At 35.3% G+C, this 27,099-nt stretch overlaps 1 protein-coding gene across 4 annotated transcripts; it reads left to right on the top strand.

Annotated features, from left to right (window-relative positions):
* Positions 1 to 616: 616 nt before the first annotated feature.
* uso1 (USO1 vesicle transport factor) lies at positions 617 to 25,415 on the top strand. Of its 4 annotated transcripts, XM_051110763.1 has the most exons (26): positions 617 to 866; positions 1,308 to 1,394; positions 2,147 to 2,211; positions 2,305 to 2,381; positions 2,621 to 2,632; positions 3,668 to 3,768; positions 3,878 to 3,980; positions 6,459 to 6,514; positions 6,625 to 6,745; positions 6,840 to 7,018; positions 9,329 to 9,469; positions 11,519 to 11,607; positions 11,694 to 11,848; positions 12,187 to 12,392; positions 13,358 to 13,378; positions 15,026 to 15,136; positions 15,456 to 15,574; positions 16,368 to 16,549; positions 16,999 to 17,120; positions 18,815 to 18,953; positions 19,052 to 19,215; positions 20,734 to 20,796; positions 20,928 to 21,026; positions 23,878 to 23,973; positions 24,094 to 24,309; positions 24,422 to 25,415. In XM_051110763.1, exons 1-26 carry the CDS (start codon positions 801 to 803, stop codon positions 24,506 to 24,508), a joined length of 2,877 nt encoding a protein of 958 aa, XP_050966720.1. In that variant the 5' UTR covers positions 617 to 800; the 3' UTR covers positions 24,509 to 25,415. The 4 variants fall into 4 exon arrangements, with proteins under 4 accessions (XP_050966720.1, XP_050966728.1, XP_050966737.1 ...); XM_051110771.1 differs by lacking the exon at positions 2,621 to 2,632; XM_051110780.1 differs by lacking the exon at positions 13,358 to 13,378.
* Positions 25,416 to 27,099: the final 1,684 nt, after the last annotated feature.

The following is a 27,099-nucleotide window of genomic DNA, read 5'->3' as shown; positions in this document are numbered from 1 at the left end:
ATTTTATTTGCTTTTAAATATTACACCGCAGAACCACAAAGTCTACTGGATTTTTATGGATTATTATTATACATTTTTATTATCGTTGTTGTTGTTGTTATTGTTTATTTTTTGAAAAGCTACTACACATGATGCTGGTCAGTGAATAAACTCATAGAATATGTGACTACAAAACCAGCCATAAGTTGCATGGGTATATTTGTAACAATAACCAAAAATACATTGTCAAAAATATTGATTTTTCATTTATGTCAAAAATCATTAGGATATTAAGTAAAGATCATGTTCCATGAAGACATTTTGTAAATTTACTGCCATAAATATATCAAAACTTCATTTTTGATTAGTAAAATGCACTTCATTTGCACAACTTTAAAGGTGATTTCAGTATTTAGAATTTTTTTTTTTTTTTGCACCCTCAGATTCTAGATTTTCAAATGTTGTCAAATTATTCAGCTTTCAGATGATGTATAAATCTCAATTTAAAAAAATTGAGCCTTAGGGCTGGTTTTGTGGTCCAGGGTCACATATTTAATCAGCATGGTGTTTATGTGTAACTGTCTCTTTAAATTATCGTCATTGACGCTGTGGTCAGCCACGTATCGCCACGTCTCTGCGCATGCGCGTCCGAGTCAGTTCCGGGCTGGGTGCTGGTGTGTTGAGAGATCAACATCAGGCAGCTGCTGTTTTTAATGACATTTACTCTCTGGCTGTCCTGGAAATTCTTTTTACTTTAACTGACGTTTAATCTATCTGATTATCGACGTTCAAAATAGTACCTAAAGCGGACACATAGCAGGATGAATTACATTTGGGAAGTAGTGGGAAGGCATCCAACAGGCCAACAGCCGACTGGAGCAGAAACAGTGAGTTTATTTACTGCATAAACAAGTAAATGTATGTGTGAATAAATACAAATTAATACAGTTTATAGACAAGTGAATGCAACTGTTTATCGGGCCAATAACAAGCATTACGTAAGGCTAAACAGATAAGCAGTCGAATGTGTATAAATATGAATATATACGAAGCATATGAATCAGGATTTGACAATTCCAAATCAGGCATGTGTTTTTGTGTATGCATAAACCTTAATATAAACTAAAGGACGTTTGAATAGCATATGTTCAGTTAGACTGTATGTTTGTTGTTTAATGTGCTGCCTATATATATATATATATATATATATATATGTATATATATATATATTTTTTTTTTTTTTTTATTTTTTATTTATTTATTTTTTTTATTTCACTTTATGCCAAAGCATTTACAAACTGTTCTTGTGTGTCTGTCTATCTTGTCAGATTCAAAAATTGTGTGACCGAGTGGCTTCATCCACCCTGTTGGAGGATCGAAGAGATGCTGTCCGTGCCCTCAAATCTCTGTCCAAGGTGACCAGCAATTAATGTTTTGTCATGTTGATTTTTCGTAATTGAAATATTAAAAGTGTGGGTTAGTAAGGTAAAAAAAAATTAAATACAGCAAGGATGCATTAAGGATTGTGCAATTAAATGCATCATGGTTTCAACAAAGATATTAGCCAGCACATCTGTTTTCAACAGTGATAATAATTAGAAATGTTTATTGTGCAGCGAATCAGCATGATAAAATGATATCTGAAGGATCATCTGACACTCAAGACTGGGGCAATGTCTGTTGAAAATTTTGTAATCACAGGAATTCAATGGGTTTTTTTGATATGAAATAAATGCAGCCTTTGTGAGCATAAGACACTTCTTTAAAAAAACAAACAAACAAACAAAAAACGTACCTCCCCAAACAGTAGTTTATTTATTATTTACTTACTAATACTGCAGCATGATGTAACTAAACTATGGTCTATTGGTGTTATTATGTGTAGACAGAGTTAACTGTTTGATAATAAGTCTTAAATTGGGCACTGTTTATAATGCGTAGATGATGGAATATCAAAATATAAGAACTAGAGTACACGCTGCGTAAATCTCACCGAATGATTTATATTTCACATTAAAGGCAGTGTGAGTACATTTTTGTGATAAAATACTTCCTCCTATACCTCTAAAACACTTTTGTCTCAGACATGAGATATCTGTAATATCTATAACAGAAATGTATACATAACTGTTTGTAGAACATGTGTCAAGTGGATTTTTAATTGCAGAAATACCGTATGGAGGTTGGCACAATGGCTATGGATCATTTGGTTCGTATACTTCAGACTGACCGGTACGTTTCAAACTTTGGTCAAAAATATTACATTAATTGTAAAGACATTTTCCACATATTATGACTTGTCTTTGATTTTTTTTTTTTAAACAGGACAGACACTGAAATCCTAGGTTACGCTTTGGACACTTTGTACAATATTGTTTGCAGTGACGAAGAGGAGGAACCAGGTATGTTTATATTCTTTATTTTGTCTGGGTTAGATATTGGTTGGGATTTTAATTAATTTTTTTCAACATCCATAAAGCGTCTTGGGCTTCAAATGAATTGTTTTCTTTAAAATGTCCTTACAGTCTGTAAACCTTGTTTCAGTCTGTTACTAGTCTCCCTCTTGCAATTTTGTTCGATGAGAAGGGAAATATTGTATATCTGATCCTCCTCCTTTTTCTTTCCATGTTTAATCCACCAGATGATTCTGAAGGTAAAGCACTTTTTTTGTGCATGATGCTGTCTAACCGCTAGCCCATCCATGCTTAAATCCCTGTAGAATACCTCCACTTTGCATATGATACTCAATTGATATTTCGCAGTTTAACAGATGTTCAGTTAAATCATAAAAAGATTTGTAAATGAATAGAAATTTAAATCTAATCAACACATCCAGATGTTTTTAAACAGGTCATATGCAGATTATGCATTTTCAATAGTAGTTTCTTCTGCTGGTTGGGAGATTAGAAAATGATCCAAAACATTTCTTTTGATCAATTTGTTAAATTTGTTACTTCAGATTTGGTAGCAGACAGTTGTTCCTTATGTTTAGCTCAATCAAAGGTTGAGCTAGTGCACTGATTACATAGGTTAGTTGTTGTTTTCAGGCTTCCAAGTTATTGATTTATGAGTTAATAATTAAATTGTCCGTAAGAATAAAATAAATAACATTATTATTATAATTATTAATTCATAATAATTGGATTTAGTGTGTGGTTCCATCTATGTCACCGTGTTTTTTTAAAGATTGTGTTTAGGTTTACTTTCAGCAAAGAAAATCTCCCCAAAATCAAATTTCTGTTGGAAAAAAGAATGAAAATTGCACTTCTCAAGCTATGTCCTTGTCTTGTCCTAATATTAAAAATACATTTTTCTCTGTGTGGGAGAGGTTAAGCTTTAACTGGTGTGTGGTTTTATTTTAGTTTAGTTTAATGTTAGTTTCTCTCCAGTTTCCTAACCTGTTGGTGATGTGCTTTTTTTCTATCCTTCTTTGTATTAATACGCTTCTTGTCAGCAGACACGTTCCACTGCTCTTTCATCTGGAGTCTTGATAACATATGTACTGAAAACAGTTTTTGTTTGTTCAGATTTAGCACACAGTATCTCTTTTCTCCTAGTATCAGTTTTCATATCTTTCCTTTCCATATCTTTTTGTGTTGCTCCCTGCGCTTTTTTTTGTGTTAAAATAATCCAAGAAAGTAAAAACGGCAAAGAATAAGTTTCTGTGTGCCTCATTTTCTCTTTTCAGAGGAGAACCAGCAAAAGCAGGAGGATGATTTGGGAGCTCAGTTCACTGAGAAGTTTGTCGGGGAACCAGATAATATCACACTTCTCCTCACACTGTTGGAGGTAAGCTAGAACTGATATTTCATCTGCCAACTATACTTTTGTCTTTTTGTTGCTTTCCATATTCTTTTAACATATTCCTGATGTTCTGTGATTGTTTTGCCCTCGGTAGGAGTTTGACTTCCATGTCCGCTGGCCAGGTGTTAAGCTCCTAACTGCTCTTTTGAAAAACCAGTGTGCTCAGGTCCAAGGCATCATCCTGGTCAGCCCAATGGGTTAGTCCAAAAAACTTGCTCTTCTCTTGTAATTAAGAAAGCATCATTGCAAAATTTATTTGTCTGAGTGTAAAGAACTATTTGCTGGTACTGATGGTCTACTTAAAGAGATAATTCTCCCCAAAATTATAATTTTTGTCTTCATTTACTTACTCTCACTGACTTTATTTCATGAACACAAAGTTGGTCCCTATTGACTTTCATTTTTGGGCGAACTAACCATTTAAAAAACATCTTTTAATACCTAAAGAAGTTTTAGAACCAAAGCATTGGTGGTCATTTGAAATGATTTGCTAGGAATTGCACTGCTTGCTTTAAAATTACCAATATACAGTGCTGCTTGAAAGTTTGTGAACCCTTTAGAATTTTCTATATTTCTGCAGAAATATGACTTAAAACATCATCAGATGTCTGCACAAGTGCTGAAAGTAGACAAAGAGAACCCAATCAAACAAATAAGACAAAAATATTTTCTTTGTCATTTATTTATTCAGGAAAATGATTCAATATTGCATGTCTGTGAGTGGCAAAAGTATGTGAATCTCTTGGAGCAGGTGAAATTGGAGTCTGTCTGTGCAGAGGTGTTTTCAGTCAGTGCAATGACTATGAAATGTCAGTACGTGACCTGTTTTATTCAAGGAACAGGGATCTATGAAAGTCTGATCATGTTTGTGGAAGTGAATTATGTCACTAACAAATGATATTACTGAGGACCTTGGAAAAAGAGTTGATGTTGCTCATCAGGCTAGAAAAGTTTACAAAACCCTCTCTAAAGAGTTTGGACTCCACAGATCAACAGTCAGACAGATTGCTTATAAATGGAGGAAAATCAAGACCACTGTTACCTTCCCAAGAAGTGGTCGACCAACAAAGATCACTCCAAAGTGGAACGTGTAATAGTCTGTGAGGTTGCAAAAGTTCCCAGGGTAACTTCTGAGCAACTTAAGACCTTTCTCACAATGGCTAATGTTAATGTTCATGAGCCCACCATCAGGAGAACAAATTCTAAAGGAAAACGTCAGGACATCTGTTTAAGAACAGAGTCTCGAGAATGTGGGTCTAAAGCAAGACAACAACCCCAAGCACATAAGTCATTCTACCAAAGAATGGTTAAAGAAGAACAAAGTTAAAGTTTCGGAATGGCTGAGTAAAAGTCCAGACCTTAGTCCAATTAAAATGTTGTGGAAGGAACTAAGCAAGCTATTCTTAGGAGGAAACATCACAGAGTTTAAGTGGTTCTGCACTAAGCAATGGGCTAAAACTCCTACATGTTATTGAGCAGGACTGATTAGCATTTACAAGAAACTTTACCTTCAGTTACTACAGCAAAAGGGGGTCACACCAGATACAGAAAGCAAATATTCACACGCACAAATATGCAATATTGGATCATTTTCCTGAATCAATAAATGACAAAGAAAATATTTTAAAAATATTTGTTTGATTGGGTTCTCTTTGTCTACTTTCAGGATGAAAATCTGGTAATGTTTTGGGTCATATTTATGCAGAAATAGAAAATTCTAAACGGTTCACAAACTTTCAAGCAGCACTGTATATACTGCAAGCAAACAATGTGACAAAACTGCAGCACCCTTTTGTTCAGTTAATCGCTAAATAAATGCCACTCCCAAAAGCAGCCACAAAAGCTGTGAATATGTGGCTTGAGGATATGTTTAGTGGTTAAAGACTAATATGTAGCAATGGAGTACACTGTAAAAAACAATTTGTTGGGTCAACTTAAAATAATTTGTAACCTGGCTGCCTTAAAATTTTAAGTTCAGTCAACTCAAAAGTTTATTCAACTTGAAATGTTAAATTATACTAAGAGACAACTTAGATATTTGAGTTGAATCAGGCAGCTGATTTAGCCCTCTGTTAAGTTTAGCAAACACAAATATCTAAGTTGTTACTTAGTACATCTTAACATTTCAAGTTGATTAAACTTATTTTAGTTGACTGAACTTAAAATTAAGGCAGCAGGGTAACAAATTATTTTAAGCTGACTCAACAAATTGTGTTTTTTATTTTTTACAGTGTATGTAGTATGTCCAGAGCTATAATGCAAAGAGAATATAAACTAGAGGATTATGAGCGTCTATTTTTGTCTTTACTACCGTTCAAAAGTATGCGTGTCAGTACAATTATTATTATTACTTTTTTAAGAAATTAGTACTTTTATTCAGCAACAATGCATTAAATGGTAATAAATTGCCAGTAAAAAACAGTTTCTATTAAACATTCTCTTCAAAGAACCCTGAAAAGAAAGATTTATCTCACTTTCCACTAAATATTTATCAGCACTTTTCATCAATCATTTTTTTTTTTTCAACATTGATAAAATCTGCCTTCACTGGACACTCACAGGTTGATATCTGTAGTGACTTTTGCTCACCTATCAACATTAGCATTATTTAAAGCTGTATGGATTCTTTTCTAAATATCTGGTGTCTAATGTTGCTGTGTTTTCACACTTGATAGGAGTGTCCAGGTTAATGGATCTTCTTGCTGACTCCAGAGAAGTTATCCGTAATGATGTAAGTGTTACATGATGTAAGCTCTACATTAACATGAGTGTTCCTACAGAAAGCCCTTTTTTTTTTTTTTTTAGGTTAAATTAAACCAATTTACTTTTTTCCCCATTTAGGGTCTCCTGCTGCTGCAGCAGCTAACCAAAGGCAACACTGCAATTCAGAAAATCGTGGCTTTTGAAAATGCATTTGAGAGACTTCTTGAAATTATCACAGAGGAGGGTTCAAGTGACGGAGGTATACCGTTAAACAAACAAATTTCATTTTTAAAATAGAAAATGGCACCCTGAAATTCAAGGATTGTTCATTAAGCTACATCTTCATCTCACAGGTATTGTGGTGGAGGACTGTCTCTTATTGTTGCTCAACCTCCTGAAGAACAACAGCTCCAACCAGAACTTTTTTAAAGAAGGATCCTATATCCAAAAGATGAAGCCGTGGTTTGAGGTGGGGGATGACAACTCTGGCTGGTCGGCACAGAAGGTCACCAACCTCCATCTAATGCTGCAGGTCTGATATGAAGACTCCAATCAATGTTGTGCTTAGTATTACAATGCTTACTAGTTACATTAAGATTTATTGTGGAATTAAAACTTTATTTTTACATTTTTATTAAGATTACTTGAATAGTTCTAGTTGTTATAATAATAGTAATTATAATACAGTTTTTCTCAATTGCTTAAACACATTTCTTGAAATTATGCCTCGCTTTTTCAAAACTCTAAACACAAATCCGTAACTTCTAACTCAATTCCCCGAACTTACTATATTCAGGTCAAAATGAAGCTCTCCACTCAAAACAATTCAATCTTGCTGAAAAAAACAAACTTTGTTCTCAGACATGACACACAAACCCTCAAAAACACACACACTACAACACAGTTTTACACACTGATGAGATCAATTCAAAACAATACTACGAAAACTGGTAACAAGTGTTGCTTGAAAAAAAAAAAATTCACATGATGAACACAACAAATGTATGCATTTGCAAGTGTTTTAATCCTTAATTTATTGTACTGTAGACAACAAAAATAATTGTTCTGCCCCAGCATCCTGTCTTTGGTCTGGAACAGGCCAAAGAACCTCCTCAACATCACAGACTAAATTGGCCCTGGACAGGCAGCAGTGGTAAAATCCTCTTGCAAGCCTGATCCAACCCTGGCATGCATCAACTAAAATATATGAGACTGCTTGTTTTCTTGCCCTTGCCCTTCCTATTTCTCTTCCATGTTGTTGTCATCATCCTCCTCCTTTGTCTCATCCTCTTTCTCTTTTACCTCCTACTCTTCCTCTTCGAAATTTCACATTACTGTATGCGGGGTTTATGACTGAAAAAGACCGGATAGGATTCACACTTACAATTTTAGTAGTCGTCTGACAAAAAAATATATATATATATAGATAAAAAAAAGAAATAAATAAAACACAAATACATTACAAAGTCACTGTGAAATAGAAAAGAAAAAGAAATAAGAGTAAAGGCGGAAATATAAATTAGAAAGTCCACTGTCAGAATTTGTAACTCTTGTGTTGTCCTCTGTCTATATGTGCTTTCTAGTTGAAGGTTCATGAGATGTTGAGATGTACCTTTGAGCTGTTTCAGAGAACTGCTTTATCATTGGTTGATCTGTAGTTTCTACATTAGTGAAAGTCAATATTCACTTGAACAATTCATGGCAAATTTACAAAAGGTCTAATAGAAATGTGTAGAATATGCTTGACAGTTTATGACAACTAGATCAAAAATTTAGCATTTACTGTAAAGACATATTCCATGAGCTAATGACTTGATATTTTGAGGGGTAAGACTATAGCACAGAGAACTATATACATGTAATACATTTTGAGCAACATAACAATAGGAACTGATAATGTAGGAAACCGCAGACAAATCAGTTGCATAATCAGTTGCATGAACATACCAAAGCAAACGCAATTTGTTTTTAAAAAATTAGAAAAATTTTATGATGTGCACAAGTGACTAGATGATGTGGAGGTTGAACAAGTAGTTTTGAGAATTTCATTTCTGATCTGAGAAATGCACCTAACTGTAAGCTGACTTTGGCCCTTTTATCTCCATCGAAGGTTCTGATTGATGTGTGATAAATTTTGACTCCTAGTGTTTCCACTTGGGTAATTGTGTGCTAATTGAGCTCAAACTTTGCAGACTTTAGTGAACAATATTGAATACTAGTGCTTTCTAAATGACCACATGGGGTAAGCACTAAGAAATGTAGGGATTTGTGTGTAGAGTTTTGCAGTAACAGTTCACAAATCTGACTCATGTGTTAAAGTAGGGGAATAGTGTTTATAGTTCAGGGAAATGGGTGTGCTTTTTGAAAAATGGCATTATGGTTTTGAAATTTTAGTTTAAAAGACTGGTTATAGTGTTTTAGCAATCGAGAAAAACTGTAATAATGATAATAAATTGTATCATTTATTACTATTTTTGCTTTTTATTATGTTGATGATCCAGCAATATTACACAACTTATATTTAATGCAATAGCAGACATGTCTATTGGTAACTTGAATGTGCAAGGGATCCGGTGTTATTCACTTCCAGTTATTTTACCTGCACAAAAGCAGTCTGTTATGCTGCATTACATTGCAACCTGTTATTTGTTATCATGTTATTTTAATTTATTACCATAATCATAAATGCCTTTTTTTTTTTTTTTTTAAAGTACAAATAGCTTTTCAATATTCCCCCCAAAAAAGAATATTTCCAGGTTGCATAGAAGCAACTCAAGTCAGTGAGCATTGTTTTGTTATGTGGACATTAATTAAAATTTCTCGTTGTGTTTTGTCTCTATAGCTGGTGCGAGTGATGGTTTCTCCAGTGAACTCTCCAGGGGCCACAGCCAGCTGTCAGAAGGCTATGTTCCAGTGTGGTCTCCTCCAGCAGCTTTGCACCATCCTTATGGCCACAGGTGTTCCTGCAGACATTCTCACAGAGGTCAGATTGCTGTCAGAACCTTATTCTCATTGGCCTTGTTTACACTTAAGATCTATATTCCACTGTCTAGCGGACAGCTGAGCATGATAGCCATTCAAAGTATAGTTCTTTGACTGTGAGTGCAGTCCACTTTAACTTACATAGTATTGGGATAAAAATACAATGGAAGTCAATGGGGATCAGCAGCTGTTTGGTTATCCACATGTCTCGCAATACCACTGTGCATCTGTTGATATAAATAGGAATAGTGCTCTGTAAAGCTGAAGAGTAAAACTCTCAAGCGCTTAGTCAGAATGTAGTGTAGGCGAGAAAATATATCTGTGCTAAACTTATTTTTAGCCTCTAACTCAATCACTAGCAAGTAAAGTCTAACAGCTTATTAGCCAGTGAACATTATTTAGTCGCCTGCCACGGTTCTGACCAGTACTTTTCGATTTAACTACCAAAATACATCCAGCATACAGTGAAGATTAAAGTTCCATTAATTTGTTTTGTCATTCACTGTGCAGTACTGTATAAATGTTTATGTGTGGACTCCAGCAATGTAGTGCTGCATCTATGTTCTCTCATGCACCTTATGAGTTCAAATTTGCTGTGAGATACCATGCGGCAAAATTCTCACAGCTCTCTGTTGTTTAAGTTACTGTCATAACCTGTGTCATTATTATAGAAACCAGTGTAGGTACATCAGATAGTGAAACCACTGCTCAAAGAAGTGGATTCCTGTTAAGAACTTAGGGAGCAAGGGGTCATTGACACAGTATGTGTTTTTGCAATTAAAGGCAACCCCAGGTATTAAGACTTATATGACTTAATATATCATAAACAATGTCTGTTACTGAAATATGCTGTAGAAAACCCTTGAAAGAGTTACCTTAATTAAAAAATCTACATCATTTTATACATATTTTGGACTATGGGGGGGCGTCATTATTTTGATGACATGAAATGGTTCCACTCTGTGAGCTTCTGTCGCTACTTGTTAATATTTTTACTGCAACAGTAAAAAATACTGATGCGATGCCACATCACGCAGCTTTTTGTTGTAATTAATGTTAATCTTTAATGGGTTAAAGTCTTAAACCCCCATGTCATCCAAGATGTTCATATCTATTCATATTTTTCTTCAGTCACAAAGAAATGACGTTTTTTTTTTTGAGGAAAAGATTCCAGGATATTTCAGTGCAGCTTCAAAGGGCTCTACATAATCCCATCCAAGGAATAAGGGTCTTATCTAGCAAAACTATTGGTTATTTTCTAAAAAAATTTACAATTTATATACTTGTTAACCTCAAATGCTCATCTTGTCTAGCTCTATGCGCATGCGTACTCTGTGCACTCCAGTTCAAGACAGTTATGATGATTGAAAAACTCATCTCATTATCTCCTCCAACTCTAAAATCATCCTACATCGCTGCAGAAGTACCAACCCAGTGTTTACAAAGCGAATGTGCAAAGAAGGTCAAACGGTCTTTACAAAAAAAATGGTAAAACAGCTGGACGATTTTGAAGTTGGAGGAGAAAATTAGATGGAAGTTTTTCGACCTACCCTCACTGTCTTGAACCAGAGTGCACAGAGTACGCATGCGCATTGCAGAGCTAGACAAGATGAGCATTTGTGGTTGAAAAGTGTATAAATGTTTTTGTTGCTTTTTTTCTTAAGAAAATTCCTGATCGTTTCGCAGGATAAGACCCTTATTCCTCAACTAAGATCGTTTAATGCCCTTTGAAGCTGCACTGAAACTACATTTTTAACCTTTTTACCATTGAGCATCATTGCTGGAAATTCCCAGAATGTTTTTCTCAAACTCAGTTTTTTTGTGACTGAAGAAAGAAAGACATGAATATCTTGGATGACATGGGGTTGAGTAAACTATCAGGGAAGGCGCTAGCAGAAACAGTCAAAAACACATTCTGTGTGAACAGCCCATAACTGCGCAGCATTCAGTTAAAAAAAAAACGTGTGTTACTCAAAGCTGCTGTTTTTTACTCATGGAGAGTTGTTCTTGTTGTTCTGAAAAGTATTTTCTGTTTGTCTTTCTTTTGCAGACCATCAATACTGTGTCAGAAGTTATACGTGGCTCTGAAGTGAATCAGGACTACTTTGCATCAGTTAACGCACCATCCAATCCACCAAGGTCTGGTTTGTCCTTAGCACTGTTTATTGAAACAGTAACAAAAAAGGAAGAGTTGGTGACATGAACATGTTGGCTGTTTTCTCCAGGCCTGCAATTGTGGTTCTTCTCATGTCGATGGTGAACGAGAGACAGCCATTTGTTCTCCGCTGTGCTGTACTTTATTGCTTCCAATGCTTCCTGTACAAGAACCATAAAGGACAGGGGGAGATTGTAGCCACACTGCTGCCCTCCACTATAGATGGTAAGGGGTCCCCTGACTAGTTCTGCCATTAATGGATGCCTTGGTGTTGACTTTTCAAGGATCCTGTGACTTCAGTTGATTGTTTCGTACATGGTAACAGCAGAAGGACAATTTCTCTGTCCAAAAGCTGTATCCCAGTGTAGCTGTTATTTTCTTTATAAAATTCTATTATAATTTAATTAGCTTCACTTATTTTAAATAAATTCTCTAGTTATTTTGCATGCATTTTTGTTTTCACAGTTAAAATTTTTGATTTCAGTCAAACTTTTACATTCAAACTTTTTTCCTTGTCATTTGTGTACATTTTATGACCCACGTCATGATTCTCTCTCCCTCAGCTAACTCTATCTCAGCGGGACAGCTATTGTGTGGAGGTCTGTTCTCAGCGGATTCTCTGTCAAACTGGTGTGCCGCTGTGGCTCTGGCACATGCGCTGCAGGATAACCTCACCCAGAAAGAACAGCTACTGCGGGTACAATTGGCTACCAGTCTCGGCAAGCCACCAGTTTCACTTCTCCAGCAGTGCACCAACATCCTGTCCCAGGTACCCTCTCTCAACCTAAAAATGTGGCAGCTTGTGTTAGAATCAATGGCTGTTTAGTCAGCATTTTGGGTTTAAGGCTTTGAGCTCATGAACTGTATTCAAGGGTATTGAAACTTTTTAAAAAAAATTATTTTTTGCCTCAGTAGTTCTACCGTAGCTGCTTTTTTGTTGAAAAGACCAGACTATGTTGTGTTTTGGTTGCTGGTCTACTGCATGGGGTGCTGGTGTGCTAGTTTGTTCTTAGGGTAACCATCAAGTTCACACTAGCAGCATGGCTATACAGCTAAACCCAAGGCCATTACCATGTCTTGAACATTGGGGGACTCCAATGGTAATGGTCTTTTTATTTAAAGAAATTAAATAAGTTTAAATGAATTTAAGGGGCAAAAAAATTCGAGAAGAAGAATATAATTTGAACCATTTGCAAATATTTTTTGAAATATACAACATTTGTATTATTTTACAAATGTTTAAAAATGACATGAAACATATAAATGACAGCATGTATTTTTTTATTTAAAACAGTGAAATTTGACAAAGTTTGAGTAGTTTGTATTACTGAATATTACTGTTTGTCATTAACATTTTTTAGTAAATCAGTTAAATATTAAATGTTTAGCTATTTAAATCTAGTCTTGCACTCTTTCACTGTTAAAAGTACTGAAGTGTCATGCTGGAATTTGCGCTCCATTTCAGTGAACAGTAAACATTGATGAGCACAATTTGTTACAATTTGGCCATTTCTAGTGGACCTCTTAATTTCTGTGGTGGTTATGGCCCTGGCTTGACCAGCACCAAACCAGCATAAGCAAGCCTAGACCATTAAGTTCATACTGGTCTAAGCTGTTTTTTCAACAGGTCTGGGGTAAGTGTCCCAAACTTTGGGGACACTAGAAACTCATATGGGAATGCTACCTTGTGGTTGTCACTAAATTTCAACGTGAAATGTGCTGTGGTTTTTGCAGGGTGATAAGCTCAACCGGAGGGTGAGTATTTTAGCGTGGACAGTTTGATGTGATGGTGTGGCTTGGCCTCATTTTCCACATTGGGGGTTCATTAGGTGTTTTGTGTTTCTTCTGTTTGCTGTTTCTGCCCTGTTTGTTGTGTCCCCTACTGACCCTGGCAGCCCTGGCTTTGACCATTTGATTTTCAACTGCTGACCGCATGCTCTGGTCTTTCGGGCTTGTTCTGGAAGATACAGATGTTTCAGACTCAATCTGTGAAATCTGTACTGTTGTTCACCCATTTTCAGGTGGCTGCAAGTCCAATGAGTTTGTGACAGTAAATATTCACTTAAAACTAATATTTCTGATTGCTTTTCCTGCTGCCCAGTACTTTCCTGTTTTGCTATTTGCAAAATGTTTTTATAAACGTGTTGATTTTCAGTTTTTCAGCAATTAACTCTCTCCCAGCATCTCTTTTACTAATTTATGTCATGATTTGGAACTGCAGTTTAACATTGCTTATCACTGAAAATTTCCAGTATGCTTTTTTTTTAACCCCTAAAATTTGATTTACATAAGCTCGCACTTACAGACGCTATTTCTTTGAAAAAAAAAATATATATTGAAAAGTTGAAGCATATTTTGAACAATAAAACCTTGAACGGTAGTGTAAGCAATGCATGTAAGTGCATTAACACTAAAATACGCAGTGTTCTAGGAATATCTGCATGATGTAGTTGTTTGACTGAAAATAAAGTATATGGTAGCGTTAGCATATTGTATAGTACATCATTTGGGATGCTACTCTTGTCTTGCCTTTGGAGGTTACGTTTCACATTGAGGCACTCCAGATTTTATGTTTGTGTTCCAAGTGTCTCGGTGGACTTGAGTTTGTGTTTGATGTTTTCTACTGCTGTTTTTGCACATAACTTATAAATATTTTACTTTATGTTTTATTAATGGGAAGTCATAGACCTAATCTAATTTTTTTTTTTAGATAATTATGATGGCGTTTTATCCTCAAAAGCTAATTAACTAAAAAGAGTAACTCTGACAGTTCTTAAAGCTTGGAAAGCCTGTAGACTTTTGAATAAAATGCATTTGTTAGTTACAGTTTACTAATTGCAGATATGCTGTGATAGAACATGGATTGGTTTTTAGGTCACTTGAAATTCGAAATAGGAACGAATTCTTACAAAAATAGCATACACACAACGCTCTCTCTGACTCATACATGTCGAAAACAATTTGATCCTCATAACAACAAACGTTTTTCAATTTATACTTCTCATTATTTTATTATTTGTGAATTAATTAATGAAATATCCTTCTTTTAAATTTTGTAAGATCAACTCTCTAATTGCAAGCAAAACAGGTCAAAGACAAGGGTTAGATGGGCTCCAACTGCTCGGCACAGTTCTAACTCAAAAAAGCAACCCTCTGCAGTCTTGCTGTTTATTGTTTTTCTACAGAAATGAGCAAATGTGATTTGGAGGACCTTGGAAATATTGTCTAAAATAACTTTCATTCAAAATTACAGATGTTTTACAATGTTATGTGACTTTCTTGCAGTAGTTTCTTTATGAACTTATTTGCTCATTTCTTAGATTGTTATCTCAACATAAATGTGTATGGCAGTATGAGTGTGTGATTAAGACTGTATAATTGTGTTTTTGTTTCTGTGTACAGGGCAGTAGGGTGCAGACGAAGGTCGGTCTCCTCATGTTGCTCTGCACTTGGATCAGTAACTGTCCTATCGCTGTCATGCACTTCCTGCACAATCAAGATAATGTTCCCTTTGTATCCTTTTATCCATACACACACACCTGATTTATTTTGCTGATGTACACAAACAGTGTATGACTAATCTCATTGTACAATCATGATAAAGTTTGAATCTTAGTTAATAATTCACAGTGGGACTATAGGTTTGAAGGTGACCAGGTCTGATCGCAGCTAGTCGTTGAATTACATTTACAACAACCACATTACAGCTTTCAATCTTTGCAGACTAGAGTACAACCAGTGTGCACTTTGTTGGCTCATGCCATTTTATTAAGTACAGTTACTTGTTTGTCAGAGGCTCTGTTCATTATGCTTCCTTAAGTTCTGTTTTCAGCTGACAGGTCAAATCTCAGAAAACCTGGGTGAGGATGAGCGACTGGTACAGGGTCTGTGTGCTCTGTTGTTGGGCATTTGTATCTACTATAATGACAACAGCTTAGAGAATTACACAAAGTATGTTCTTACTTTACCTTTTTTCTCTATTTCCACTCATACTTTCATGTATTCATATTTCTTCATTTTATAACTAGGGCTGTCAGTTGGTTTAAAATCATGATGGATGTTTACATGAACATGGAACATTACATGAACATGGAACATTTTTTAGAAAGCAGATATGAGTATTATATTGTGTAAAACTGGATACAAAATTAGGTAATTGGACAGATTGGTGTTAAATAAACACTAAATATATGTTTGTAAAAAAAAAAAAAAAAAAAAAAAAAAAAAAAATGTGTTTGCATGTTACATACCCCTGGTTTTACAGACAAGGCTTAAGCCGAGTCCCAGACTAAAATGTAAGTCTGAGTTGTTTCAACTAAAAGAAACTTACACTGACTGATCTTAAAATGTATCAGTGCCTTTGTTTTTTACATTGAAAAGTTACATTACAAAAATTACATTGAACTATGGTGTAGTCCTGGCTTAGTCTAAGCCCTGCCTGTGAAACCAGGCCTATGTATTATTAATAAATAAATGTTGTTCTTTTGAGTTGTAATACTGTTACAATATTACTGTTTGTACTGTATTTGTGATCACATAATTGCAGCCTTGGTGAGCACAAGAAACGTGTTTCAAAAACCAAAAAAAACTTACTGACCCTAAACTTTTAAACGGTAGTGTATCTAATTAATCTCGTAAATTAACATCTTGCTATTGACAGTGCTTCTTACAACATTTGCCCCAGTGCCATCATTAAGAGTTGTGCACACTGTTTCTCAAAATATTTTTAATTTCCTTTCCACAGAGAAAAGCTGAAGCAGTTGATTGAGAAGCGCATAGGAAAGGAAAACTTTGTGGAGAAGTTGGGCTTTATAACCAAACACGAACTGTATTCTCGTGCCGCTCAGAAACCTCAGCCAGCCTTTTCCACCCCAGAGCACATGCTGTTTGATCATGAGTTCACCAAACTTGTCAAAGAGTTGGAAGGTCAGTGTTGGAATCCTGAACACAAACAAATAGCTCTTTTCCCTTGTTATAAACATCTGTCAGTGATCCAATCACAGATGCACAGTATTAAATTAAAGTCTAAATCGGATGCAGAAATTCCGTTGTTGAACATTTCCATTTTTGGGTGAATTATTCCTTTAAGAGTCCAGGGGTACATATAGCCTGCATTCTGCATTCTTAACACTGCCATTTTATGTTTAGTATTAAAGTGGCATAATGGTGTTTTTTTTTTTTTCTTCAAAGTTTACTTTTCATTCTGTGCTTTATAAAATGTTCATTTTGCTAATGTCATTCATTCTCTCTGAATTAAATTGTCCATTCTGTTGCTGTTCCTTTAAAGAAAATTTGAATACTCATAGTATGATCCTTTTACCTCATCCACAGTGTTTTCTTTTTTTCATGTTATGTGGTTTTTCATTTGTTCATAGGTATGATAACAAAAGCAGTGCTTAAGTCAAGCGAGGAAGAGAAAAAGGAAGAAGAGGTGAAGAAAACACTAGAACAGCATGACAGCATTGTAACCCAGTACAAAGAGTTGATAAGAGAACAGGTAAAAATACATCAAACTATACTGTGTTCTCACATATGCAAGGTTTCAAAGTAGTCTTATCGATATTTTGAGGTATATAGTGTCTGTAAGTATATTCAGTGCTCTTGGGTTATTCATGAGGCGACAATAATTTGCACACCTCATCAGCCTATTTTGTATTAAAACCATAAGCTCTATTGAAAAAATAAATTATTTCCCAACTAAAAACACAAACAATTTTTATAACAAGTACATGTACAGTGCCTTGCGAAAGTTATCATACCCCTTAATTTTTTTTTTTTTTTACATTTTGTTGTGTTGCAGCTTTGTGTTAATATGCTTTAAATTACTTTTTTTTCCACATCAATCTGCACTCCATACACCATAATGACAAAGCACAAATCACAAAACAAAAACGTTGTTTGTAACACATGAAAGCCCACTTGGAATTTGCTACAAAGCACCTGAAGAACTCTTAAGATTGTAAGAAACAAGATTTTCTGGTCTGATGAACCTCAGTTCCAAGCATCATGTATGCAGGAAACCAGGCACTGCTTATTACCTGCAGAGTACAATCCCAACAGTAAAGCGTTGTGGTATCAGCCTCATGCTGTGGGGCTTTTTTTTAGAGGCAGGGACTAAGGGATTCGACAGAAGAGAAGGAAAGCTCAATGCACCAAAATACTTAAGATAGCCTTAATGAAACACCAGTCCAGAGCATTCAGAACATCAGACTGGGCAGAAGGTTCACATTCCAACAGGACAATGACCCTAAGCACACAGCAAGAGTGGCTTATAGACAACTGTCCTTGAGTGGCCCAAATCCATATGTACAAAACTTGTCGCATCATACCCTAGAAGACTTGAGGTAAAGACTGTAAAGGTGCTTTAACTAAATACTGAGTTAAGGGTATGAATATTTATGCAGTGTACTTCATTTATTATCTTATTTTTAATAAATTTGCAAAGTTGTCACAAATCTGTTTTGTGCTTTGTCATTATCATGTATGGAGTGTAAAGTGATGTGAAGAAAAACAAATTAAAGCAGTTTAACATAAAGCTGCAACATAAAGCTTGGGGGAGAGAAAGGGTTTGAATACTTTTGCAAGGCACTGTAAAGAATCTTGTATAAAGTAGTCATGTTGCAAAGAATTGTCTGTGCTTTTTATAAGATGTTGTTTACTGATATTTGAATATTATCTGTACCTACCATGAAGCTGATATGGCAGTAAATTCAAATGAGTATTTATGTTGTGATCCAGCCAACGCACCTTAAGCAACTTTTGAACACCATGTTTGAAAGAGGCTTTTCACAAAAATGTGGAAAATCTGACCAAGAATGGTCAAACAGATAACTTACCTGGTTATTTAGAGCTCTGATTGCTGCCATATGTAGCCCTACTGGATCTTAATCCAGAGAAGTGAATCCTTATGTACTTTGGCTTGGAATATGGCTGATATTATTATAGTAGGTATTATTATTATAGTAGGTAGTATTATTATAGTATACATCGTGCGATTAATCATTGCAGCCCTATATTACAGTATTATAGAATTATAATTGCCATAAGGATTACATATTAAATTTATAACCAAAGAAAACCCCTGCTTAAGCGCTGCCGCTGATTTCTCTTTCCTCTGTAGGGTTTTAGAAGGAATCTTAAATTGCGTATTAATTCACTATTTCTCCTCTGTTCACTCCCCTTTAATTGCAGGATTCTCAAATAAATGAGCTGAAGGAGCAAGTAACATTGCTGACTTCTCAGAATGAAAAGCTGCAGAGCACCATAACACAGCAGTTCTCTCAGATCCAACAGCACAAAGATCAGTACAACATCCTCAAACTCAAACTAGGTACTGAACAAATATCAGATATATATATCAGTAGTATTTGTGATCTTTTATTAGCAATTACTGTTACAAAAGTGGTCTACTCTTTCTTTACATTGCAGGTAAAGATAATCAGCAGACAGGTAATCAGGCAGAGGCAGCACAAGTGAACGGCCTGCAACCAGAGGAGCTGAGCCAACTCAGAGAACAACTTGAGGAACTACAAAGACAAAACCAGCTGCTGCAGACACAGCTGACTGAAAAGGACTCTGTAATAACCAGCCTGGTATGTGTGTGTTCAGTCTTTCAGGAATTGAAATTTATTTTCTAGTGGTATTCTAATATCTTAGACTTTTAGAGTATCATTTACATTTCATTCAAAAGTTTGGGGTCATTACAGTAAAACAGTAATATTGAGAAAAATTATCACAGTTTAAAATAACTCTTTTCTCTTTTAATATTAGTGCTGTCAAAATTAGTGCATTAATGCAGGTGATTAATTGTTCCATCTTAATGTTAATGCAGAGTTGGGGCTAGTGTTGGCCACCCCACATACAGCTGCTGCTTCTCGTTTTTTAGTGTTTATTTAGTCGCAGAATGTCTTTATAACCACATCAAACAGGAGACTTTTCAGATGCGCACTCCAACTTCACTTCAGGCCAGGTGCTAGTCAAACGAGCACAGGAAAGGTGCAGGGAGCTTCAGTAGAACAGTGAACTGCGGTCAGATGAGATGTTGTCAGGCCATATGTCAGCCGTTTGTCCTGTCAGCTGTTATACTGTGCTCGCAGCACACGCTCTTCAGTCGCACGCACAAATGCAGTGATGTGCACTGTAGCACGTATAATTTCATATTAAAGCATGAATGAAACTGTCAGCATGTGTGTCAGATCCACATCACGATCAACAGTGGCAGCTCTTAAAATAATAGCAGCCAAAAAACCTAATAACACAGCTGCTGTAATGTCTATTAATCAAAGAACAAAAATAAGAGGAAATCAACTTTTGTAGCTTTAAGGATTAGTCTATATTTAATTTAGTATTTAGTGTTTGATAACTTTATTCACTTCTGTATATGATCTACTTGCTGAAGGGCACAGATAAATAATGGGTTTATGTTAAGATTGTTTTAAATTCACTTAAATTATAAGTTGTTGTTTTTTAAAGTCTAATGTTAAAATTGATGTCTCTCAATTATACTGTGATGTTAAATGGCTATAGTCAATGGTTAAATATTAGGAAAAAAAGAACAATTTCCTAGAGACATCAGAAATATTGGTATCAGTGATAGTCACCTTCATTAAAAAAATAATAATTTAACAACTAGTAAAAATATACTGTCTTTATGTGGTTTCTACATTAATTAAAATATTGAATGTGAAATCATTGCAATATAAAAGTATATTTAAGAACTTTAATGTTAGGTGGGATTAATCACGAAAAATTTCAGAAAAATGTGTGATTGATTAGTTCTTTTTTTTTTTTTTTTTTTTTTTTTCGATTGACAGCACTAATTATTAATATTTTAAGATGTTATTTTTCACATTGTGGTAAAGATGAATTTTCAGCAACCATTACTCAAATCTTTAGTGTCACATGCTCCTTCAGAAATCATTCTAATATGCCGATTTGGTGCCCAAAAAACATTCACAAAAAGATGTTCTGCTTAATATTTTTTGTGGTAACTGCTTAATGTTTTTATGTGTGATACTTTTATGAATAGGAAATTTGTAGAAAAATCGTACTGACCCAAAATGTTTGAACAGCAGTGGTATATTTGGAAATATTTGGTCTGTTCCCTACAGAAAGCTGAAGGCGTACCATCAGCAGAGGGGTCACAGACTTCAGAGGTCACAGAATTACAAAAGGTGAACTTCCAACATTTTTCTTCATTACGTTACATACAAAACACTTATATTGTATTGCAAATAAAACACTTATATACAAAATGAAAATAGTTAAAAGTACATTTTTTTTGCTTTTTTATGTTTGACTGCAGGAGGTGGAGTTGTTAAAAGCTCAGCTGCAGAGCAAGACCGCAGAGATCACAAAACTACAGAGTGAAAAACAGGAGCTACTCAGAGGATCTGAGACCACAGTAAGTGTGTTTCAGTAACAGAACAGACAATACAACCCAGCAAACTGTAGCCTCAGCTTCAGATAGCATCCCCACAGACCACCTATATTTCGATATCAGTATCGTAGTAATTTTTTTTTTATATATATATATATTTTAATTAATAAAGAAAACAGCAACTGCAAGAGCAACACCTCACACCGTGAGCAGCAGTTGAGTAAATGGGGATGTATCGTCTTAATGTGTCACTCACTCTGCAAAAAAAAAAAAAAAAAAAAAACTAACAAAAACAAGCCATGAGAGGGCATGGTTTCACTGTGTAATATAGCCTGCTAAAATGCAGTTTGAATAGCAACAGAAATGATGAGGGTTTGGCTTAGGGTTACTTGCATGTAATAATAATGCACAATTTATTGTTATTTTAATAGTAAATACGTATAACGTGTAACAAGGACACCTTAAAGTAAAGTGTTACCAATTGTTTTAATTAATTATTCAATAATGGTTTTAGTTTTAGTTTTCATATTTAAATATTATTTAATTAAACTTTAACTGAAACTTTAAGTAGTTTTATGATACTGAATTGAAATTAGATTCAAAATGGGGAAACAAATTTCATAGTGAGTCCACCAGAAAACACTAGATTGTTCACAAGGTATCAGGATCCTACAGATTGCACAAAAAATTCTGTTTTAAGGTATTTTAAAATGTTATTTTAATGTTATTCCTGTGATGACAGTCCTAAATATTTAGCATCATTACTCCAGTCTTCAGTGTCACATGATCCTTCGGAAGTGCTTGAGAAACATTTATTTTTATCAGTGTTGAAAACTGATTTTTTTCAGGATTATTACAAATTTGATGAAAGACTTTTGTAGAATTTATTTGAAATTCAAATAAGGTTCATTAGTTAACATTAGTTAACTACAGTATCTCACAAAAGTGAGTACACCCCTCACATTTCTGTGACGTTTTTAGTGTATCTTCTTAAGGAACAATACTATAGAAATGAAACTTGGATATATTTTAGAGTGGTCAATGTGCAGCCTGTATAGCAGTGTATATTTACTGTCCCCTGAAAATAAAATAACATACAGCCATTATTGTCAAAATAGCTGGCAACAAAAGTGAGTACACCCTAAGTGATAACAACACTATGTCATTTAACCATGCAAAGCCACATGTCCTATTCATCATGTTCATGTTTTTGTCTGCTTGACAGGACCGTACAAAGTTGTGTATCTTGTATTAGAGCAGTTAAAATTTGGTGCTTTGAGTACAATTCTCTCACACTCTCTGAAGATTTGAGAATTAGGATTGTTGCTCTCGACAAAGAGGGCCTAGGCTATAAGAGGTTCAGTAACAACCTGAAACTGAGTTACAGTATTGTGGCCAGGGTCATACAGAGGTCCAAGACCAAGGGGTCCAAGTTGAGTGCTCGTTCTGTGCGTCAGGTGCAGAACCTGGCTTCAAAAAACAGATGCATGAGTGCTGCCAGCATTGCTTTAGAGGTTGCAGAAGCAGAACGTCCGCTTGTCAGTGCTCAGACCATATACTGCACACTGCAACAAGTCGGTTTGCGTTGGTGTCATCCGAGAAGGAAGCCTCTTCTGAAGCTGGCTTACAAGAAAGCCCGCAAACAGTTTGCTGAAGACACCCTGTCCAAGAGCATGAATTACTGGAACCATGTCCTATGATCTGATGAGACTAAGATAAACTTGTTTGGTTCAGATGGTGTCCAGCATGTGTGGTGATGCCCTGGTGAGAAGTACCAAGAAAACTGTGTATCTCCTACAGTCAAGCATGGTGGTGGTAGCATCATGGCTTGGGCTGCATGAGTGCTGCTGGTACTGGGAAGCTGCGGTCCATTGAGGGAAACATGGGTTCCATTATGTACTGTACATTTCTGAAGCCTTCCCTTCAGAAACTGGGCCGAACGTCAGTTTTCCAACATGATAATGACCCCAAAACACAGCACCAAAATGACAATTGCCTTGCTGAAGAAGGTACAGGTGAAGGTGATCTGACCTGAACCCTATTGAGCACCTATGGGGCATCCTCAAGCGGAAGGTGGAGAGGCACCATGTGTCTAACATCCAGCAGCTCCATGATGTCATAATAGAGGATTTGAAGAGGATCCCAGCAACAACCTGTGCAGCTCTGGTGAATTCCATGCCCAGAATGATTGTGCTAGATAACAATGGTTTGACACAAAATATTGACACTTTGGACACAGTTTTGACAAGTTCACTTAGGGTGTACTCACTTTTGTTGCCAGCTGTTTTGACAATAATGGCTGTATATTGAGTTATTTTTAGGGGACAGTTAATATACAGTGCTATACAAGCTGCACATTGACTACTCTAAAATATATCCAAGTTTCATTTCTATAGTATTGTCCCTTGAGAAGATATACTAAAAATGATTGCTGAAATGTGAGGGGTGTACTCACTTTTGTGAGATACTGTACATTAGTTGACATGAACTAAGAATGAACAATACTTCTACAGCATTTATTAATCTTAATTGTTAATTTCAAGATTTAGTAACGCATTAAAATCAAAAGCTGTGTTTGTTTACAGTAGTTGATGCACTGAACTAGCGATGAACAACTGTATTTCCATTAATTAACATTAACAAAGATTAATAAATACTGTAATAAATGTAGTGTTCGTTGTTCATTCATGTTAGTTAATACAATAACATTAACTAATGGAACCATATTGTAAAGTGTTACCAAAAAAGTCTTTACTGTTACTTTTGATGCACCCTTGCTGAATAAAAGTAATGATTTCTTTAAAAAATCTTAAAGACCATAAACCTTTAAACAATAGTGATTGTGCTTTTAAGTGCAGTATTGTCTTTCTTTCAGGCTGCAGTTCCAGGAGAAGATAGTGTCCACACAGAGAAGATTGCAGAGTTAGAGAGCAGGCTCTCCGCTCAGACAGCAGAGACGCAAAAGCTCAAGGTGTCTTGCCCTTAAATGGCTGCCTTCCTTTTTACAGCATTTACTGATTTTATGTGCTTTTACATTTTACATAATTTCCTGTTTAACACTTGCTTTTTTTGGTCCTACTTTGTCCTTCAGGGTGAAGTTAAAACTCTTTTGGAGAGTAAGGAATTGATGGAGAAAGAACTTGCTTCAGCCACGAGCACAGCTGCCATCATGCAGGCAGAGAAGAGCAAATTGCAGCAGGAGGTGCAGGAGTCTAAGAAGGAGCAGGACGATCTTCTCATGCTACTCGCTGACCAGGACCAGAAGATTCTGAACCTGAAACAGAGACTCAAGGACTTGGGAGAGACGGTACATTCCTCACAGCACTCTAGAACATAGTTTCACTGGCTTTGTATCCATCAAATGTCTTTTTTGTGGTGTATTTTTTAAGATTATTCTTGGTTTGACTTTTTCCCCACAGATTGAAGATGAGGATGATTTGGATTCAAGGGACCAGTTTGATGATGAAGATGATGATGAAGAGGAGGAAGAAGAGTGTGATGAATAAAAAAAAAAGTGTATTGACTTAATAGTGGAAGTGAAAGACTGCTAATATTAACCTGTCACTTACACGCTTAGAGAAAGTGATTGAAGGCCTTGGATCGTAGAGCTGATCTTCTGATTTTTAGAAGAATCACATATTTCTTTACTTTATTCATACCTGCATTTTAATTTTTAGACTTTATTTTGCAGTGAAAAACAGTCCAATTAATTGAACCAGACCCATTTCAAAGATGCTTTGAATTCATTCAGATAATACACACAGGTGAATACTTTGTCTTTGATCAACATTCCCAATGCTTATGTCCTGGTAGCGTACTGTAGAAGATTCTGAAGAGCTATTTGCACTAATGATGGAGGAGAAAATAAAGAAAAGATTTGCTCCTTCTTCGTTATACATAGTGCAAATCCACAGAGAGAGTTCAGTCTGTATTTGCATACAGTTTTGACAGCTTGTGAGAGTGTCTTGATGATTGATGGATGCATGGATGGATGGATGTGTTCTGTAAGACATGCCTTCTCTGCTCAGGTGTATAGTGAACTCTGTTTAACACCTCATTCAAATTTTGTCCATTTCCTGTTTTGCATTAGATGCCTGGTCAGATGGCTGTTATTGTTTTTTTTGTTTGTTTTTCCCTCTCTTCCTCCATGTCAGCAGTTTTAAGAGTTGTTCACCTATACATTCATGTCTACAAATGATCAAACACACTCAACCCACTTCGCATTACATTATGTTCGTTCTACCTGTGTGTTCCTCAATATAACACTGCTGAAGTCCCACTAAATGTTGGGATGATACACTTTCAGGTTCCTCTAAAACTGGAGAGCTATTTTGCAAAATTTGATTTAGCATTTGGTTAATTTATGGATGAACAAGCCTCCTTAGAATAAACTATATAAATGCTTGTCTGTGACGTTTTGGTTTGAAACTTAATTTTCAATATATGTTCTTGATAGGTGTGTTGTTACATATACAGCTGTCTTTGAGGATTGAGGAGGACTTTTTCACTGCTAATACCCACAAATATAATTTTGCCATGAATTGTATTCATGGTAATGTTTGATAATGAATTAGTTAAGAATTGTAAAGGATGGCATAATTATATTAAAATCCACAGCATGCTTTCTTTAAAGCAGCTTTACAGAAAGCAATGCCATAATTAAAAAAATTGTGCAATGGGAAAAAAAACTGCTGTAATATATTTAAATATTTGCTATTTGTACACTACAGTTCAAAAATCTGCAATCAGATAGTTTTATGTTTTGGAAAGAAATGTGTTCTTCTGTCCAAGGTAGCATTAAAATCAAAAGTCCAAACTAATATTGTAAAAATTTAATTATTTTAATTTTTCATATATACATATATATATATATATATATATATATATATATATATATATATATATATATATATATATATATATGTATATAGTAGTCAACATTTGAAGTGGATCAGAAAAGTTAATCGAAGTTGGCCTAAGACAAGAATGGGTATTGTTTCGGTTCTAGGACAATTTTGATGAAAGGTTTTGATCCACTTCAAATGTTGACTACTGTATATATATATATATATATATATATATATTATTATTTTTTTATAAAATTAAAAGTCAGAAAAATTACCTGTCATAGCGAAGGCCTATTTTCAGCACCTAGGGCAGAGAGAGAAGTGGGCGGCTGTGATGCACAAAAGCAAGAAGACAGGTATATCAGTCTTTAGTTTGAGAAACAGGCTCCTTGCTAAAACTCATGGGCCTGTGACATTTTTATTGTTCTTCAAAAGTTTCATAGTGATGAAAATTTAAAGAAAATAAATAGACTAGATGCCCAGAGGCAATCTGCCAGTAAGGAAAGATTGAAACCAACTGGTGTAGTTATGACATTTACCAGCAGGGGCTACCGGGACCATTCTGGCCAACCAAAACCTCAGGTTAAACTGTGATTAACTGTGATTAATCAATAAAAGAACACTCACCACTATTACGTGTAGAAAGCAACACGTAAATAAATGAAAAAAGTAAATACAGAATTAAAGAATATATTTAAAAACGAATAAATCTATTATTACACAAATGAGTAAGTTATTAAAACATTAAAACTCTAATTCAAGCCTTTGTTGCAGATGTTTCTTAGTAAAAAAAGAAAAATAAATAAAAACACATTTGCCCTAGCGGCTTTATTATTTATTGTGAATGTATACTTACACATTTATTCCCCACATTACTTCATTTATTTGCATATTTTATATTTGGCCCTCAAATCTATCAATATGGGGTGGGGGAGGGCAGTGTTCTCAAACACAGGTTATGGGTTATATCATCTCCCCACCCTTAAACTCCACCGCAGCGCCGTCCCACACCCATAGACATCGAAAAAACGAGACTGGTAGTGAACGGAATAAAGTGTATAAAAATGGGCGGGTCTTAGTGCATGCAAGTTATTTCTAATTGGACAGGTCTAATTAGCACAAAAAAGTAAGATTTGTTTTAACTCTTAACCATATCTTTAAACTAAATAAGTGTTGAAGTTCGTCTAGAATGTCCTTAATCAGTTGAAAATGTTGTTCAGACAAAAGCCGGAGTAAGCCATGCACAGAGG

The sequence above is a fragment of the Labeo rohita genome, chromosome 1 (genome assembly GCF_022985175.1).
Source record: "Labeo rohita strain BAU-BD-2019 chromosome 1, IGBB_LRoh.1.0, whole genome shotgun sequence".
NCBI classification, from domain to species: domain Eukaryota; kingdom Metazoa; phylum Chordata; class Actinopteri; order Cypriniformes; family Cyprinidae; genus Labeo; species Labeo rohita.
This window is presented reverse-complemented; position numbering and strand designations above follow the sequence as displayed.